This window comes from Ascidiella aspersa, chromosome 6 (assembly GCF_963924565.1).
Source record: "Ascidiella aspersa chromosome 6, kaAscAspe10.2, whole genome shotgun sequence".
Classification (NCBI taxonomy): domain Eukaryota; kingdom Metazoa; phylum Chordata; class Ascidiacea; order Phlebobranchia; family Ascidiidae; genus Ascidiella; species Ascidiella aspersa.
The window spans coordinates 20,595,903-20,612,221 of record NC_139452.1 but is presented as its reverse complement, the minus strand read 5'-3'; the positions used below and the strand labels follow the sequence as shown (position 1 = coordinate 20,612,221).

At 33.3% G+C, this 16,319-nt stretch overlaps 1 protein-coding gene across 1 annotated transcript; it reads right to left on the bottom strand.

Moving 5' to 3' along the window:
• Positions 1 to 3,031: 3,031 nt before the first annotated feature.
• Positions 3,032 to 14,665, bottom strand: LOC146140687 (mucosa-associated lymphoid tissue lymphoma translocation protein 1-like). The gene is made up of 13 exons (XM_083391496.1): positions 14,473 to 14,665; positions 13,466 to 13,620; positions 13,272 to 13,318; positions 12,746 to 13,019; positions 11,101 to 11,240; positions 9,749 to 9,851; positions 8,440 to 8,620; positions 8,064 to 8,138; positions 7,520 to 7,664; positions 5,471 to 5,576; positions 4,872 to 5,023; positions 4,336 to 4,431; positions 3,032 to 4,232 (listed from the first exon to the last, which is right to left on the bottom strand). Exons 1-13 carry the CDS (start codon positions 14,619 to 14,621, stop codon positions 4,095 to 4,097), a joined length of 1,761 nt encoding a protein of 586 aa, XP_083247622.1. The 5' UTR covers positions 14,622 to 14,665; the 3' UTR covers positions 3,032 to 4,094.
• Positions 14,666 to 16,319: the final 1,654 nt, after the last annotated feature.

Sequence of the window (16,319 nt, the reverse complement as noted above, 5' to 3'; positions counted from 1 at the left end):
GTATTAGTCCTATTTACGCCTTATTCCTAACTGTATTTTGTTCCGAGGGTTGATGTTGTTCCAATTTTGGTCTCAAGGCTGGAGATCCTTTAAAGATTTGCAATTATAAAGCCTATATAATGAAAATTGACAACAATTTAAAGCAAATGCCGGTACACCTCAAAAATTTCGCGCTCGCTCGCAAGGTGCGCCGCCAGGTTTTCATATGTCTCTAGGTGCGCCCAACCCAAGTAAAAAAGGTTGAGAAACACTGCACTAGACTAGTGTAACATAAAATCGGTGTGCAGTTTTGGTTTGCACAGTGGAGAAGGCATATACCATGTACATTAATCCCAAGTGCCAACAAACAAAAAAGTACTGTCAACGCTTAATTTACCTTGTAGTATTATTTTACTTGCAAGACAAATTTGGCAACTGATTGACTTGTTGGACAGCTGTTATTAATTAATGAACCAAAGAAAAATGTTTGTGCAGACCAGAGCCTTGCATTTCAACTGAAATAGAAAATTACTTGGCGCTGGTTTAAAATCCTACTACAGCGTTACAAAGTATTAAAGCAAAGCACAATATTTGGGTTAGGGTGTCAGTTAGCATTTGGGTTTGGGTGTCGGTTAGTATTTGGGTGAGGGTGGGGCAAGTAATAATATTTAATAGTATTGTTCAACCTACCGAAGCCCAAACGCCAACCTGCACCCTAACCCAAACAATGTTCGTTTTGGTAGGATTCTAGACCACCAAATTACTTTGTTAAAAATATATTTTAACAAAATTGTTTGGTGTTTTTAAATTTTATAAACACAAAAGGCTAAATATTCATTTAAATAAATAGTGCTTTTTTAGAATAAAATAATCTTCTAGATAACATTATTTTACCACTATACCATACTCCCTAGTTTTAATTTTTGATGTCGGATAAAACAGCTGGGATAGTACCAACTACAATGACATACACCGCGATTCCGGTTAGAATGGTGATGGAACAGCTTAAGCTCAGGTATCAGTAAAATATTTCATAAATCGAATAATATTTTCGTGTTTTTCTTCCTTAAACGGAAACTAACATTTAACTTCTTTAATACAATAGAAAGTGTCGATCGCCACCAACCATTCACCATTAAAATGATAAAACGACATAAACCTCAGTCAATTCTAGCCACTGAGTGGACAAAAGAAACCAAAACAACGAATCAACGTCATATCTTTGTTACGTAATTATATTCTATTAAAATATTTCGTGCAAACTACAAACACCACTCATTGCATATTACAATATTTTTAACAAAAATCTCTATTTACGAATTAAATGAACAAATTTACTATCATATCAAAAAGCTAATTTATTTAAATCAAGGTGCTACGTTTATTAGGAGCTTTCGGTTTAATCTAGCCAAGATGTGGACCATTATTTTTAAGTTGAGGCTGGATGAGAAGCACAATACTTTCTTGCGGGCCTGAACATTAAAAGCAACTGAGATAAAGTTTAGGATTGTTTTGACATTGTAATTGTAGCGAAAACCAAGGTTGCCTACGAGTGTAATTATATGTTCAATAACATATTAAAAAATTTATGTAAAAAACAAAAAGGTTTACTTTTGCTTTACAAAAAGTTTTATGAAAACTAAAGCGCGAGTCTGATTAAATCAGGGAGTCGAACCGTTTGACTTTTCCGGTTCAGGTTCGGTTCGGGTTCAAGGATTTTTCGGAATCCGGTTCAGTTCCGGTTTCGGTTCAGAGGAATTTAAAAGTTCCGGTTCAGCTCCGGTTCAACCATCGCTATTTCAAAACCGGTTCATAAAGTTCCGGTTCAGATACAATATAATTTGCAGTAACAATCCCCGGGGAAGGGGATCAACAGGCCCAACACAGTATGGGAAAGAGGTAAAACTTATCAATCATATCAAAGTCCGGACAAAAACGGAAACACTAAATTTGTAACAGTATTGAAGAAAGTTTCAAATGACATGCACTGGACTATATAGCGAGCGGTAAGGTATGAAACGAAATAATCAATTAAAACAACTTTGATCAGTAGGCTACATCACAAGTGGACATTTAAATATGAGTGCAGCTTTGAGTTAAAAATATTGTTAAAATGTTAATACCGGGGCATCAATGTTCATATTTTCACCAATACACCTCAACAGGCCTACTTTGGCAGGAAACTGGTAGGCCTATATTAACAGAACTCCAGACTCCTACACTGAAACATCCTTGTTGCTGGACGATAAATAGAAAGCATGAAATTAAGGAAAACCTAAACCGAAAGCGACTAGGGAACCCCGGAATCACCACGACGATTGCTTGTTATGGATGACGAGCATCTACAGAGCGATTTCTTAATTCTTGGTAGGCCTATTGCTTTTTCTAATTTTGTTAAGTAGGCTATTGAAATCTTGCTCAGAATTAATCTGAATAAAACTAATCAGGTGAACTACTTTAGTCGGCGACCTAACTTTCGGTCATATAGGTTAAGAAACAGGGACTTGAATAGATGCCCAAAAACCGTGGTGACGTTGGTGAAGAGCAGGGCGAACTATTGCATCATGGACTCAATTGAAGCAAGCGAACAAAAGTGGATTGGATTTCGATGTAATGTAGAAGTTATCTACGAAGTTAAATGCGTGATTGTTCCCAGAGAGGCAACCAAAAAATCATATACAGGTACTTTCGACCCAAATATACGCATATTGGATATTTAAGGTTACTTTTAGTTCGATATATCTATTCGGCACTAAAAAAAATTCCCGTTATCTCAAAAGCTACAGTCCATGTGGATTTACGGAATAAGGGGTAATAAAATATCCTGAAACGACACTCATATATTGTGCAGTAAACCTATGTATGGGGCATAAAAATCAGAAAAGGCTATGAAGTTCAAGCTATAAGGCTATTAAGTTCAAGCTATATGCGAAACAAAACCCACAAAAACGAAATATTTTGCTTAGCATGTTAAATCAGAATGGGCATTATTTTTTGCTGAGAGGCGCATGAGAAACAGGATATACTTTCGCGAGACGTGCCATAAAGAGAAACTGAAATGAACTTACGATTGTTTGTCGTAAAAATATGTAAATAGCCTTGTTTTGACAAGCTGGTTGAAATACGGAAAAATGAGATTGCCTCACAAGTATAATTAATTTAAGAAAAAAACTCAAAATCAGGATAAAAACGAATAGGGGTATTTTTACTGATAATTGACAAAACGCACGACAACAGTGTCAAGAATGTGCAAATTCACGGGGTTTTTATAGCAAAAACCTCCTAAAAGGGAAAGCTTGATTTGCGCAAAACATGAAAAACAATTAGAGCTCTTTCCAAAACAATGTTTTGCATTGATTAAGTCTCGCGGGCCGCATGTTTGACACCCCTGCAATAGCTGATGATATCAAAAAATGATTGGGACAACAATAGATCTGAAGTATTATTTAAAATGACATAGCATTATAAAGTCGTATGTATCACGTCATAAAGTTACGTGATAACGTCACTTCATAAAACAATCAATCCTAAAACCATCGCTTTCCTTTATTTACTTCATGCGCAAATATGCTAAACACAGTCTTATCAAGTAATTGTGTTTATTTAGTATATGGCAAAACTTTTTATGATGATTTGCATATTGCTCAAAATAACGGTATATATAGTCAAATTTAACAGAAATTGCACTTTAAAGTGTTTACGAGTGACGCGGCGCGGCATGCCACAGAAAGCCTCGGGGCTAAAATAATTACTTAAGACAGATAAATAGTAAAAACGTAGTGAAAATATAATAAAAACGAATGCGAGAAATATCTGTGTTTACAAATCGTCAAAAAATACGATTTCGATGGGATCAGCCACTGCCAACAACATGTAGGTTTTTGTCTCAATTTAGGCGTCATAAATGGAGAAAAAAACGCTGTATGGGAAAAGAGTTAAATTTAAAAACATCATTCGTTTTTAAAAATCGCTCATGCTATGACTGAAAAGTCGATTGGTTGCGACAAGAACATAGGTCGTACTTTGCCTAAGTGCACCATAAAATAGAATACATTAAAATTCTACAGGAACAAGATATGTCCCGAAAATAAATTTTCGGTCCATACAATACGAGGTTATAAAAACACGCGCTTTCGCTGTAGTTTCCACGCTTGCAGGAAAGCAAGTTCAAGAGGGTAGTTGTAGATTTTTCTGAAAACACGGTCCCCAGCTGCGCATTGGTGAAGAAGAAACGAAATATTTAGAACCGTAGACTGAAAAAAATACAGCAAAGTTTCAAAATTTGAATGGCAACTAACTTAAGGTACAACACATGGCTAAGGCTCACTTCAAAAAGGCAACAGAGGCAATATTTACCTGAAGGTTTTGAAGTCCAGATATCTGGATGCTGTTGGCTTTAATATCTTTGTCAGGTATAAATCCACTATCGTTGTAAACAGCGACACCTTGTGCCTAAATCACAAAAATCTTACTTACTTTTGTAAAAATAGCATGTATCTGGGTAAAATCAAAGGCTATTTTTGCTTTGGTTGGTTTAGTTAAACTTTGGAGTGAGAAGACAATTCGGGCGAGGACCGAGGACTAGTGGCAAAATTATTTAAATTACCGGGTATGCAAATATTGTATAAGGCCAAAAACGCATCATTAAAACGTAACAAAAATATACTTTCTCTAGAAAAACCACCACTAACAAACTAATCCACAGACAATTTGGGCGAGGACTAATGGTGGTTAAATTCATTAAAAATGGTTAAATTCATTAAATTACTTGGTATGCGCATATTGTAGATTTTCAGATCCAAAATACTCCTTTTGCACATTTATATTAACTTAATAAATCGTAAATTAACACACATTTGCGCAAGTCAAAACAAAAAAGACCGTTCCATTACCTTCAGTTTGTCGATCAATATTGATACTTCCCAATCGCCTTTGCATATCGCAGACGATACTTGAATACAATTGGACAGAATTGATTGAAAACAAACCTCAAAGCTTACTCCGATATCCACACATTCTATCAAAACTGGCAGATTGGGGATATCTACATATTTTAGGGTATTAAAGCTAAAACACTTTTATATACGGAATCTCCCGCAGATAATTAGACTGTTTAGCAAAAACAAGTAACGAATTAAACCTTAAACTTAACAGAAATCGATATGTTTCCGTAGAAAAACAGCCTTCTTTAGTTTTTGTTCAAAAAACTAACATGCAGTAATTAAAAAAATCAATTTAGGTTTCACACTGGATCATTATATAACAAGTTTGTTGTTGTAGGCCTTAAGACAGGGGTTCTTAAACTTTATTTAGTGACATGCCCTTTCGATTTACCTGCATGTATGACGTGACCCTTCAAAATATTAAATTGACAAACAATATACGGGTTTTTAGGATTAAAAGCCCGAACTTTGGTCTATTTGCAAAAAAGTTTGTGCTTCAGGTAATTGTTTAAATTTTAGAAGGTAACACTACAGAGAGCATATCTCACCATGAATCAGTTGCCATTTATAATACTTTTCAGCATATCCTTCCCCTCTTTCTAGTCTATCAGTGAGACATCGGTTAGTAGAAAGTAGCGATTTTACCTCCATAAACTAAAACAAATAATAACTGGTGAAAGTTAATTACAAAAATAAACTTTTTTTTTCGGGAAAACACATAGTATCAATAGTTAACAATTGTTTAATAGTTTAATGAAATTGAACATGGCACACAGTATTACGAGTTTAATTTTAACTGGTTGGTAAATAACTAATGTAGTTGTGGCGGCGATGTAAATTAAATACACCTCCAATAAGCACGGTGATTTGCGAAATCTATATGAAAGTACCGTGGGTAAACAAAATGAACAATCCATCATGCCGTGAGCTCTCCATAACAATCGCATATTATGTTCTAAAATTTCTGTCTAAATTTGCTAGTCCATGATTTAAAAAAATGAATGTGTCAAACTTAATTACCATGTAACTAAAAGTAATGTTACAGATGGCGTACGATTTTTGTTAACTGGGCAAATAATGCAAAAAGATTTTATAAAATGGCCGAACATTTTTACTTATGACTAAATGTTGCACCACGTGGCGCTACAAGTTCGTAAAATAGAAATTTAAAAAAAATGTGCATGTGCTTTTATGCATTTCGCAAAGATCGAAAGGCGTCTAGACTACATTGCCAAACAGCTAAGGCGCTGGCCGTCCCTATTCTGTTTGCCGTTAATTTTGTCAGAAATCGGCGAACTAAATGCTTTTCAACAATTAGAGGAAAGCGGCATTAAATTAAGGGAGTGTTATAAATTATCGTATTTATCTGCATGACGTAAAAAAATCTGATTCTTCGTCTTCGTAAATTAAAACTCCCACAATTTTTTGCATTTTGCTAAAACAGTATACAATAAAAATTAACATACAAACTAGAAAGCAATGTAGCGTGTTGTGCCCGAATTTGATCGACTAAATGAGCAGCCTGCATTTATGCCTTTATAAACATGGGAGACGCAAATGCGCACGTTCTAATTTTAGTTATAGCCATCAATCAGTGGCCTTGTGTCTTTGTGTAAGTTTACTGAAGACGCATGTCACAGCTGATGATTAAAAACAAATTTGCTAATTTAACATGAAACCAATTTGCAATTCTGTGTGCTTATTTGAAATGGAACGACTAAATAAAACAGGTGTAGCCAACTTATGTTTGAGTGTGATAATATGAAATATTTTTCCGAGACTCTTGATTCGACTGATGTGATACCGATAACGCAAAAAGCCTCCAGCGTATATCGCCCTTACATTACTTCACATGGCTATTGGCTATACATGTTCAGGAAACAAAAAATTAACATATTACCAGTAAAGAGTAAGTTCGTTGAAGCCGCATGTTATCAGGCTAAAACGCATCATTAAATCGTGGCAAAAATATACTTTTTCTGGAAAAACCACCACTGTAATTGAATATGTTGTTACAAAAGCCATGACTTAAATTTTATAATTACGATCCGCAGAAACTGCGTATAATGTGAGAAAAAACGCAACCAGTTTAAAAATAAAAATTGCCTAATGGTAAAACCGCTCACGCGATACTTTAAGAACTCCGCCTAAATTTTGCGTGTTTAAATACACAATAATCCGTTAGACAAAGTCTTAAACTAGCAACAATATTTCTTTAATTTTGACCAAGGCGATGTGTCACACAGGTAATTGCGCTAAAATTGTTTGAAAAAGTTTTGCGCGGTTACGTCAAGAGCTTTTTCGAGAAGTAGCGCGCGCCTGTGGAAAAGCGAGCACACAGTTTGACGTCATCGCTCCTTTTGGTCAGCAACGATTTACACCACTAGTCCCAAGGTGAGAAGTCTAGTGAAGTGCGCCAGAAGCGAAATGACTGAATGACAAACCTTCTCATTTATGTATAGATTTTATAATAAAAACAAAACATATTTCCATGTTTAAAACCTGCATATGTTGGCTTTAGGCCTGATAACAACCTAAACTTGAATGAGTATTTATATTTTAATTTAGTAAAGATTTCACATTTTTTACTAACATACCTGAACCACACTTCGGCTCACGTCGTCTTGTACAGGTGATAACATGTGGTTAACCCGTACAGGCTTTGTGAGGTGTTTTCGTAGCGAATCAACAAAAATTCCATAAGTTTCCCCATTTTCCTCAAAGGCTTCTCTATTTTCTGTTCTAAAAGTTAATAACAAACATTGTTTATTATTACATTAAGAATTTTTGTTGATTTTAATAATATTGAGTGGTCCATTATTATTTAGGACCTTTTTTAGGAAAATACACAGTATGTAAATAAATGCCACTTAATTTAATAGTGTTTAGAATGACCTGACTGTTACCACTAACAAATAAAGTTTTAAACACCATGTAACTGAAATCTTGACAAATTCTTTTTTTATATTACAACTAAAATAGTTTATTTTAGGTAATGGAAAATATTTTACCTTTTAAGTAATAGAAATAATTTAGGAGTAGCTTGCTTTGTTTTAAATCAAGCAATAGCAAACTTTAATTTGTGTAAAATTGTGCAAAAATTGACAATACGTTAAATATATCTAATTGAAAAAAACCTACGTTGCATAGGCAAATACCACATTATCCATGAATCTAGTTGTAGATGAAAAATTTCGATGGGTGTCTTTTGGGTTTCTACAACAAAATCAATGAAATAATTTACTATATTTTAAAAAGTTAAGGCAATACAAATTTAGATTGAGCCCTATAAAAAAGAGTTACAAAAATAGTATTTGGTAAAACATAATGACCCTTAAGTAATAAATATTTGTGAAAAAACATAAAATGTTTATCTTTAAAATGTAATACAAATTAATTCAACTCTTTACTACGGTAAATAAGACGATGGAATATATTTTACACAGCTTAACTATAAAAACACATAATCTAGGCTTAAAATCACATAGAAAGCAATGATGAAAACAACATTAAGTACCGTTTTCTGCATATATCCAAGAGAATAAGCATCATGCTTGGTTCACATCTTCTCTGTATATCTTCCAGTTGAAGCTGGGCTTGCAAGCAATCATCTGCTCTGTAATGGTTTGGGGCATCAGTTGGAACAAGGTAACAAACACCATCATTCTCATATCCATGGCCACCAAAGTAGAACACACCTAACAACCAAGCGTGGTTACGTCAAAAAATATTTAAGCAAGAGTCAAGAGTGTACATATGGAACCTAAATTTGTCTTGAAGTAACAATTACTATTAACAACTCAATGGTCCAAACTACTTGCGGTTTGTAATAAATATTCATTATATTATTAAAACTTTAAGAGAAACATGTTTTTTCTCTAATGTAATTGGTGTATTGAAAAGATGTGTGTGGACCCTTAAAATTACTTTCATGGTACATCATGGGTTTGCGAATGCAAGTAGAAGACCACTGGTCTACTCTCACCAAATAAACATGTATAAACAATCAACGTGCTTTAATAAATTACTTTTAAATGGCTTGTTGGTTTAGAAATAAGCTATTAAAAAACAACAATACCACTAGCCTTTAATAGACCAACTGAATCTGTTGATTAATTAAGGATTTTCATGCAAGCTAGGTCAGACAAAAAAAACTAGACTGTAGGGAGGTAACCAAGTAAGGACCTTGGCTATGGCATTTCATTAAATTTTGTAATATTTAAAATAAATGTTATCAATAACATTTAAAATTCGAAGATAATAGTTGAAAAGGGTCTTTATTACCACACCACACCATCAGCTTATGAACTTGCTATTATGACTAATGGCCATATTGTGACAAAAGCAACTATCTCCACAGTTGTCTTATTGCCAAGCCCAATGTATTTGCATTTTCTTTCATGAGAAATAGAGCCTAACAATTCTAAAATATTAATCAAAATGGCACATGACAAACTCATAAAAATATTAGAAAAAAAATATTAGGTTATGAAAAATTTAATGCATAAATATAAAAAAAATTTTATCATATTAGCCTGGTTCACATTTAAAGTACTAAATCCAAGTCACCTAATACATATTTAAGTTATGTGTGCTAGTTGCCCACTTTTTAAATTTCAACTATAAAAAATTAATGTTAAAATAAATAAGGGTTAAACAACATATAAAAGTAATTGCATAAAGAAAACACTGCACCAGATAAATTTAGGATTGAATTAGCGGATTGATAATTATCACTTCTAATTACATATTGAAACAAATCATTTAAAATATTGGCATATTAACGGTGTAATAACAAATTTAAATCTATGAACTTGTATACTTACAGTAGCAGCCTTTCAAGCAAAGATCAATAAATAATGACAACACCCGGTGCATATCAGAAAAGCTCAAATTTTGAAATGACAATGTTTTGTAGTGCAAGTTCTCCTTAAATTAAAAAAGTATTACTTAAACATAACTATCCTAATTAAAAGGTAAAGTAATGATTAGACATGTTACATACAAGACTAAATACTTGGTAGTGCAGGTTAAAAATGTAATGAAACTCAGTATAAAAAAAATTGAATCTCCCCGCCTACTGCATGGTTGTGGAGTCGGAGAATGACTAAGTTCTGAACAAAGTTGATTTATTGCCTGACATAAGACATACGATTGTGCAGTTGCAATTTTGAGACAGAAAAGGGTGTACAACTGTACATCACAAATCATCTGGGTGAAATGTTTTCCAAATCAAGTTGTGTTAAACAGACTCCATCTCAATTTGTGTGCTTAAACAAACTGTAATAAACCACTTGAAGCCTTTTAATTACTGTAACATACTTTGTTGTACCATTTCACTGTAAAGTTGCTGAAACTGATACCATTCAAATATTAGCATAACAATTTTTAATAACAGTTAACCAAAAAGCAAAAGTACTCTTTACATTTTAGGGAAAAAGTATTTCAGGTATGTTAAGAAACGATTAGAAAATAGTCTGTGCAAATTCCACCAAGGTAAACCGCTCATAGGCAAAATAATAAAAAAGTGTTATGCAGAATCAACAGGCAGCCTGAATTTGTGGTAACTTACAAACAGGGAAGATGTGGCTTATAAATTTAAGACAAAGTATCATGGACGTACATAGCAATTTAAAGTTATGTCCTAACTTTAGGAGTCATGAAACTTTAGGCCTTACATATAACAAAAAAATTGGTTTGAAAGTTATGTGGTGTTACTTTAAAGAGGTCCAAGCTGTTTTTTGGCAGATAAACTAGTTGAGCACGGAGCATGATTGAAACTAATTTGGGAACAATTTTGGTTGTATTTAGCTTGTCTAAACTAATCTGGACACTTTTTGTTATACGCAGCTCTAATAAAAGTCATTTGGGCAGTTTTTAACATTTGTAGCCCAAATCAAACTCATTTGTGCATTATTTTGTCTGACATAGGTTGGTTAAAACTAAGGGCACTTATTTGGAACATAGGTGAGGTAAACATAGGGTACATAAAGTAATGTATATATTTATTAATCCTTACAAAATAGTGGTCATGTTTATGCCTCAAGATTGGAGATTGAATTTAAAAAAAAAAGCATTTAATTTTCTTGCACATGTTGTTAAAAATGTTAAGCAAAACGGTGTGCCTTAAAGGAACACAATACTAAAATAAGTTGATATAGCAAATTCTGTTACTTACACGAAAAATTTTAGTGAGTACTCGAATGTCCCTGGACACCGCAGGCAGTTGTTTGTTATGCTGGTATTGGTCATTACCAATAAGAAGTGCAACTTTATCTGATGCATTATACTCTGATACATGTTGTGAAATTGGACAATCTACAAATAATTGTTAATTTAAAGAGTGGGCTGCCTAGTAAACAAAGGTGGCTAACAAAAAAATATATTAAAACAAATTAAATATGAATAATAAATTAAACATAAAATTGAGAAAAGATCAAGGTCTTTCTAAAAATGCACTTTTGTAAGTTCATTGCCAGGTGTAAGTCTAATGACCAGCACTACATGCATAACTTCTCATACAGTGCTAGACAACCGTTTTACTTGTGACCACTGACCACCTAACAGGGATATACAAATTAAAAATATACTTAGACAAAGTTGATTGGTTGGTCCTGATTTTACCAGAAAAAGTTTAACCCCAAACACAAAATACTTACGGGCCTATAGACTTACTTTAGGTTTGTCAACCTGTTTTTAAACTGTCAAAGCCAAACCTAAAACCGCCAGTATTACATTTTAACTGACTATTTATTGTTATGAATCAATAATGATCTATTTAAAAAAAAAACGGTCAACTGCAATAAGATATACAAAGTTGAAAAAAACCCAAAAAAGCTACTTACTAGATGAAGAGTAAAAATACATTTACATATAACTTAAAGTACCTGAAAACATATATATGGGAAATGGCTAGCCATCCAGTTTGTAAAAGGTTATATGCCGAATGATTTGCATATTGGCAGGCAATATGTTGCGAGTTCATCCCTTCGGTTTATAGATCTGCAGTGTAGGTGCGAATTGACACTTCCACAAGTTTCGCAAATTATTTAAAACCTAAAACCCAAACCTTTCAACTACCGTGTGTCTTTATTATAGTTTTCTCACAAGTGAAATTTGCCCACTAACTGCGCATGTAACTTGGTCAACTTGCAGAGCGTTTTGACACCCTGCCAGAAATCCAGGGCTTTCAAAATGCTCTGGACACTTAAAGCTTACATTTAAAAATTTTATATTTTAAAAAGCAATTAATAAATCAGTACTCAAACAGTTATACAAGCTATTAGCACACCCCTGTAAACTACAAAGAACCCTAGAGGGTTGGCTAAGCTTTATATAACGCTAGGGGTTTGCACCCTAGTGTGACAACTAGAGATCAAGCAATATCACTTTTTTTGGACTGATAACCGATACCAGTTTGTTTACAATTTTGTGAGCCGATACCTGATACCGGTACCAATTTTTTTTTTATATAAATTGGAATAGTTCAAAACTAGAATTAATTGACATAAAAATCTAAATAACATTTTAGTTTATACCTTTATTAAGTATTAAACTATTATTTTGCATATTTACTTGGCATGATACGAAAACCCAAATTTTTTTCATCAAAAATGGGTAAATTGTTTGCTGTATAGGAAAAATTATATCATATTTCATACTAAAATATCAGCCAAAGTATCGACTTAAATTTACCGATACCGATATATCGGTGGGAGCCAAATATCCATCAATATTATCAGTCTATCTCTAGTGAGAATCACTGCCCTGAAAGAAATATAAAAATGCCTAAACTAAAACAAACATTAGATCTGCTAACTCACGTATATTCACAAAGACTGTTCTTGATCTGACAGAACCACCTGGACGATTTCCTAAGGATTTTGAACTAGCAACACAGTAGTAGTGTCCAATACTTTTGGAGCTTAAATCCTCAATAAATAACACTCCTTCATTTGCGTTAGATAAAGCTCTGTTGTTGTGATACCATTGATAACATACATCTGAAAGATTAGTTTCAATTCGAAATTTCAGCAATCCAATATCTTTTTGAAGTTCTTGATCTTGTGGTTGTTCCAAAACCTTAATTACTGGCAACTTAAAACAAAACATCACATAAGGAGGAGTCAATAAAATTACACAAGACAAGCATAATAATACGTTAATTTTAACAGTTAAATTTGAGAACAAAGTCATTAAAGACTGATAAAAAGCTGGAAAGACATTGTAAGAATTGCAGAACCCAGACAGGACATTTTATATAGCTTTGGCTTCTTGAAGTTGCCAAATGTTTGTGCATGTCCACTAAACAGCTTTGTATTTAACATATCCAATTAAAAAGTCACTTACTTTCTGTTGATATTCGGGATGTTGGCAATTGAGATTAAAGAAGTTTGCTGAAATACAAAAAAATACTCTATGGACCATCCTTCATTTGATCAGTAAAATATTTATCAAACAATTTTTTTCAAACAAAATTCAACTTGTATTTTAAGTTATATGTTTAGTTGTAGTTTAGAAGTAAGAACGACACAAAAACAAACCAAGGCTTTTTGAAAAAGCGGTTGATGCACATTGACATGGAAGCCTATCCAAATGCAAAAGCAGAAAATCAATTGTAACTTGTCTTTCTAAAATTTTCCTCAAAATAAATTTTGAGTCCAATGAAGATTTGCATAAAACTTGGTAGTCATTGACACTACAAATATTTTTTAGATTAACAAAATGCATACCAGTATCTCTAAACTGTTGTATTTCCATGAAAATGATTAATTATTTGTTTATAAATAAAATATATAAATTAAAACGTCACTTGACCATCCTGACCCAATATCAAGAGTTACAATACAGCATTATATATATTTATTTGCAAATGTGAGGTAAAATAAGTGGCACACTTTTTTTTATAAGACTCACTATTACATAGATTGTGAAATATTGTTTAAGCAAAAAACATCTTATTAGGCATGGGAAAAACATATTGAAAGTTTAAAATAGAATATTGAATCCTTAAATTCAAAATAAAATTGGATTCACATACAATAACCAGTATAAACGGCATTTCACATTTTTGCCAACCGATACCCAAAACCAATTTTATTTATACCTGAAATATAGTCTAAAAATCAATTAAAGAAAAAAACAAACACCATTAATTATACCCATATGTCGTACTTTGCATACAAAAAAATAGCCAAAAATCGTAGGATATTTGTTTAATTTTCAGGAAATTTATACCATATTTTTGTAGTAAACCAAAATTGGTGGCGCAAAATACCTGCTAGTATTATCAGTAAAATATATAGGCCTATCTAGTATTTATACATTCATTTATTATCACTTGGATCAACACAATGAATGTTCATTATTGTTATGTTCAGAAAGACAATTCAAGCACTAAAATAACATCATGTTGATATTCAACTGTGTACCAAACTATGACACAAAATTAAGTTTGTTTATGTTGATTGATTAGGTATTTGCATAAATATTGGGGATTAGATCTTAGTGATTTATGCAGTGTCAGAAATATCAACTTAAGTTAACAGACCTGAAAAAATGCTGAGAGTGTTGCAGAATTTCAACAAGAGCTTTCCAATTACATGGTCCTTCAACATTTAATATTTCACAAAGTTCATTGAAAACTTCAAATGGCAGAGTGTTGAGAACAGTGCTCCGAACAGTAATATTAGATAACATCACTTACACAAAACACTTAAAAAAAACAGCTTTAAAAAGTAAAATTTAGCTAAAAAAAACAAAATAGGTGCATTTTTTGGTGCTGGTCTATAGAGAATCACATAACTTTATTTTAAAAGTACAGTAACAGAACCAGTCGACAAACTTAAAATTTCAAGCTGGGAGAATATGTATAGTAATAGTTGACCCAGCCAAACCCAAAGCCAACCTACTCAAATAATGTGTGTTGATTTAAAACGCTACGCTGGGGAATAAGCACAAACTTGGGTGAGCATATAATAATTTTTCGTTAGAGATGTCATCACAAAGTTACATCCACAAAGTTATGTCAAAACATGATGACGCAAAGTTAAAACTCAAGAAATAACTTTAGAACAAAACACAGTTCATTTATTGGGGTAAAGTTCTAGTTTGGAGAGGTGTTACTTTCAATGCAAAAATTACATTTCTAAGATATCCATTTGCTCAATAGTAACCCTGTTTTAGGTAAAATTAGGGTAAACCAAAAAAAAATTAGGAAACAAGTTTTTCTCAACTGATTTGTGTCATTTGGGGATGTGTATATCCAGGACCGTAGCATGGGGTCGCCGAGAAGTCTGGACAACCCTCTCGAAATCTTAGTCAATAATGATCACCAAAACTAAACCGTGATTGCTGTGAGGTTACACAGGCAACATTGCACTTGGCAATGAAAAAATCGCTGCCACCGCCTAATGCTCTAATCAGTATTCACTGTTCGTTATTGTTGTTTCCTTAAAAGATGTTCTCTTGTCACCGAGCCAAGTAATCTCAAAGGGGCATGATAACGAAAAATAAATTTATCGACAGGTCTGTCACCAGATCCGTTAGAAATTAGTGCATTTCTAAGCAAAAACGTCTACCACAATTAGGGCATCCAATGGCAGAAAAGTCTAGACTTTTAGACCTTGAGGTCTTGGCAATGCACTAATTTGGACCTTTAGGTAAACTCCCGGCGTAGATAAATTGAAAATATTCGCTGAACATTCACAAAAGATTACAAAAAGTCTGAGATAGCATTAATAACACTTGACCCACCCTAACCCACACGCCAACCCGAACCCTAACTCAAATAATGAGCGTTAATGTAATAATTATTTGAATGCTGGTGAAAAAGCCCAAACTCGGTTGGGCATAAGCCATAAGATAGTTTCTCGTCTGGTACCATAGGATTGTTACGTCACAAATTGAGGTATTGGAGCCTAAAGCGTTTATGTAATTATTAATTCAATGCACATTATTGGGTTAGGGTGCTGGTTAGCGTTTGGGTTTAGGTAGGTCAAGTATTATAAAACTTATCTTTTGAAGCACATTGTTAAGGCAAATTAGTGCATTGTCCGAGACCTCAAAGTCTAAAAGTCGGACTTTTTGATGATCCTTTGGATGCACTAATTGTCGGTAGACCTTTTTGCTTAGAAATGCACTAATTTCTAACGGATAGGGGGTCTGTCTTGGATTAACTTTAACTTTCGAATTGGTAAAAATATGAGCAATTTATGGTCATTTGTGTCTTCATGAAAGGACGCACTAACATTTTTGGTCGATAGATTTGTGGGAATGCGTAACTTTGGCAGATATCCACGGATTCAACAACCAAAAAATCCGGCGCTCTTTCACTATTGTACGTGAAAAGTTATGCAAAAAAACAAAACAAAATAATACCGCATACCACAACGCATA

What these genes read in the sequence shown, in the direction of transcription:
- LOC146140687 (XM_083391496.1), bottom strand. Translation starts at nt 14,621, where the DNA reads ATGTTATCTAATATTACTGTTCGGAGCACTGTTCTCAACACTCTGCCA. An exon ending in ATCCCGAATATCAACAGAAA is followed by an intron (nt 13,020 to 13,271) that starts GTAAGTGACTTT and finishes TTTTGTTTTAAG; the next exon opens with TTGCCAGTAATTAAGGTTTT. An exon ending in TAAATGGCAACTGATTCATG is followed by an intron (nt 5,024 to 5,470) that starts GTGAGATATGCT and finishes TAAAATATGTAG; the next exon opens with ATATCCCCAATCTGCCAGTT.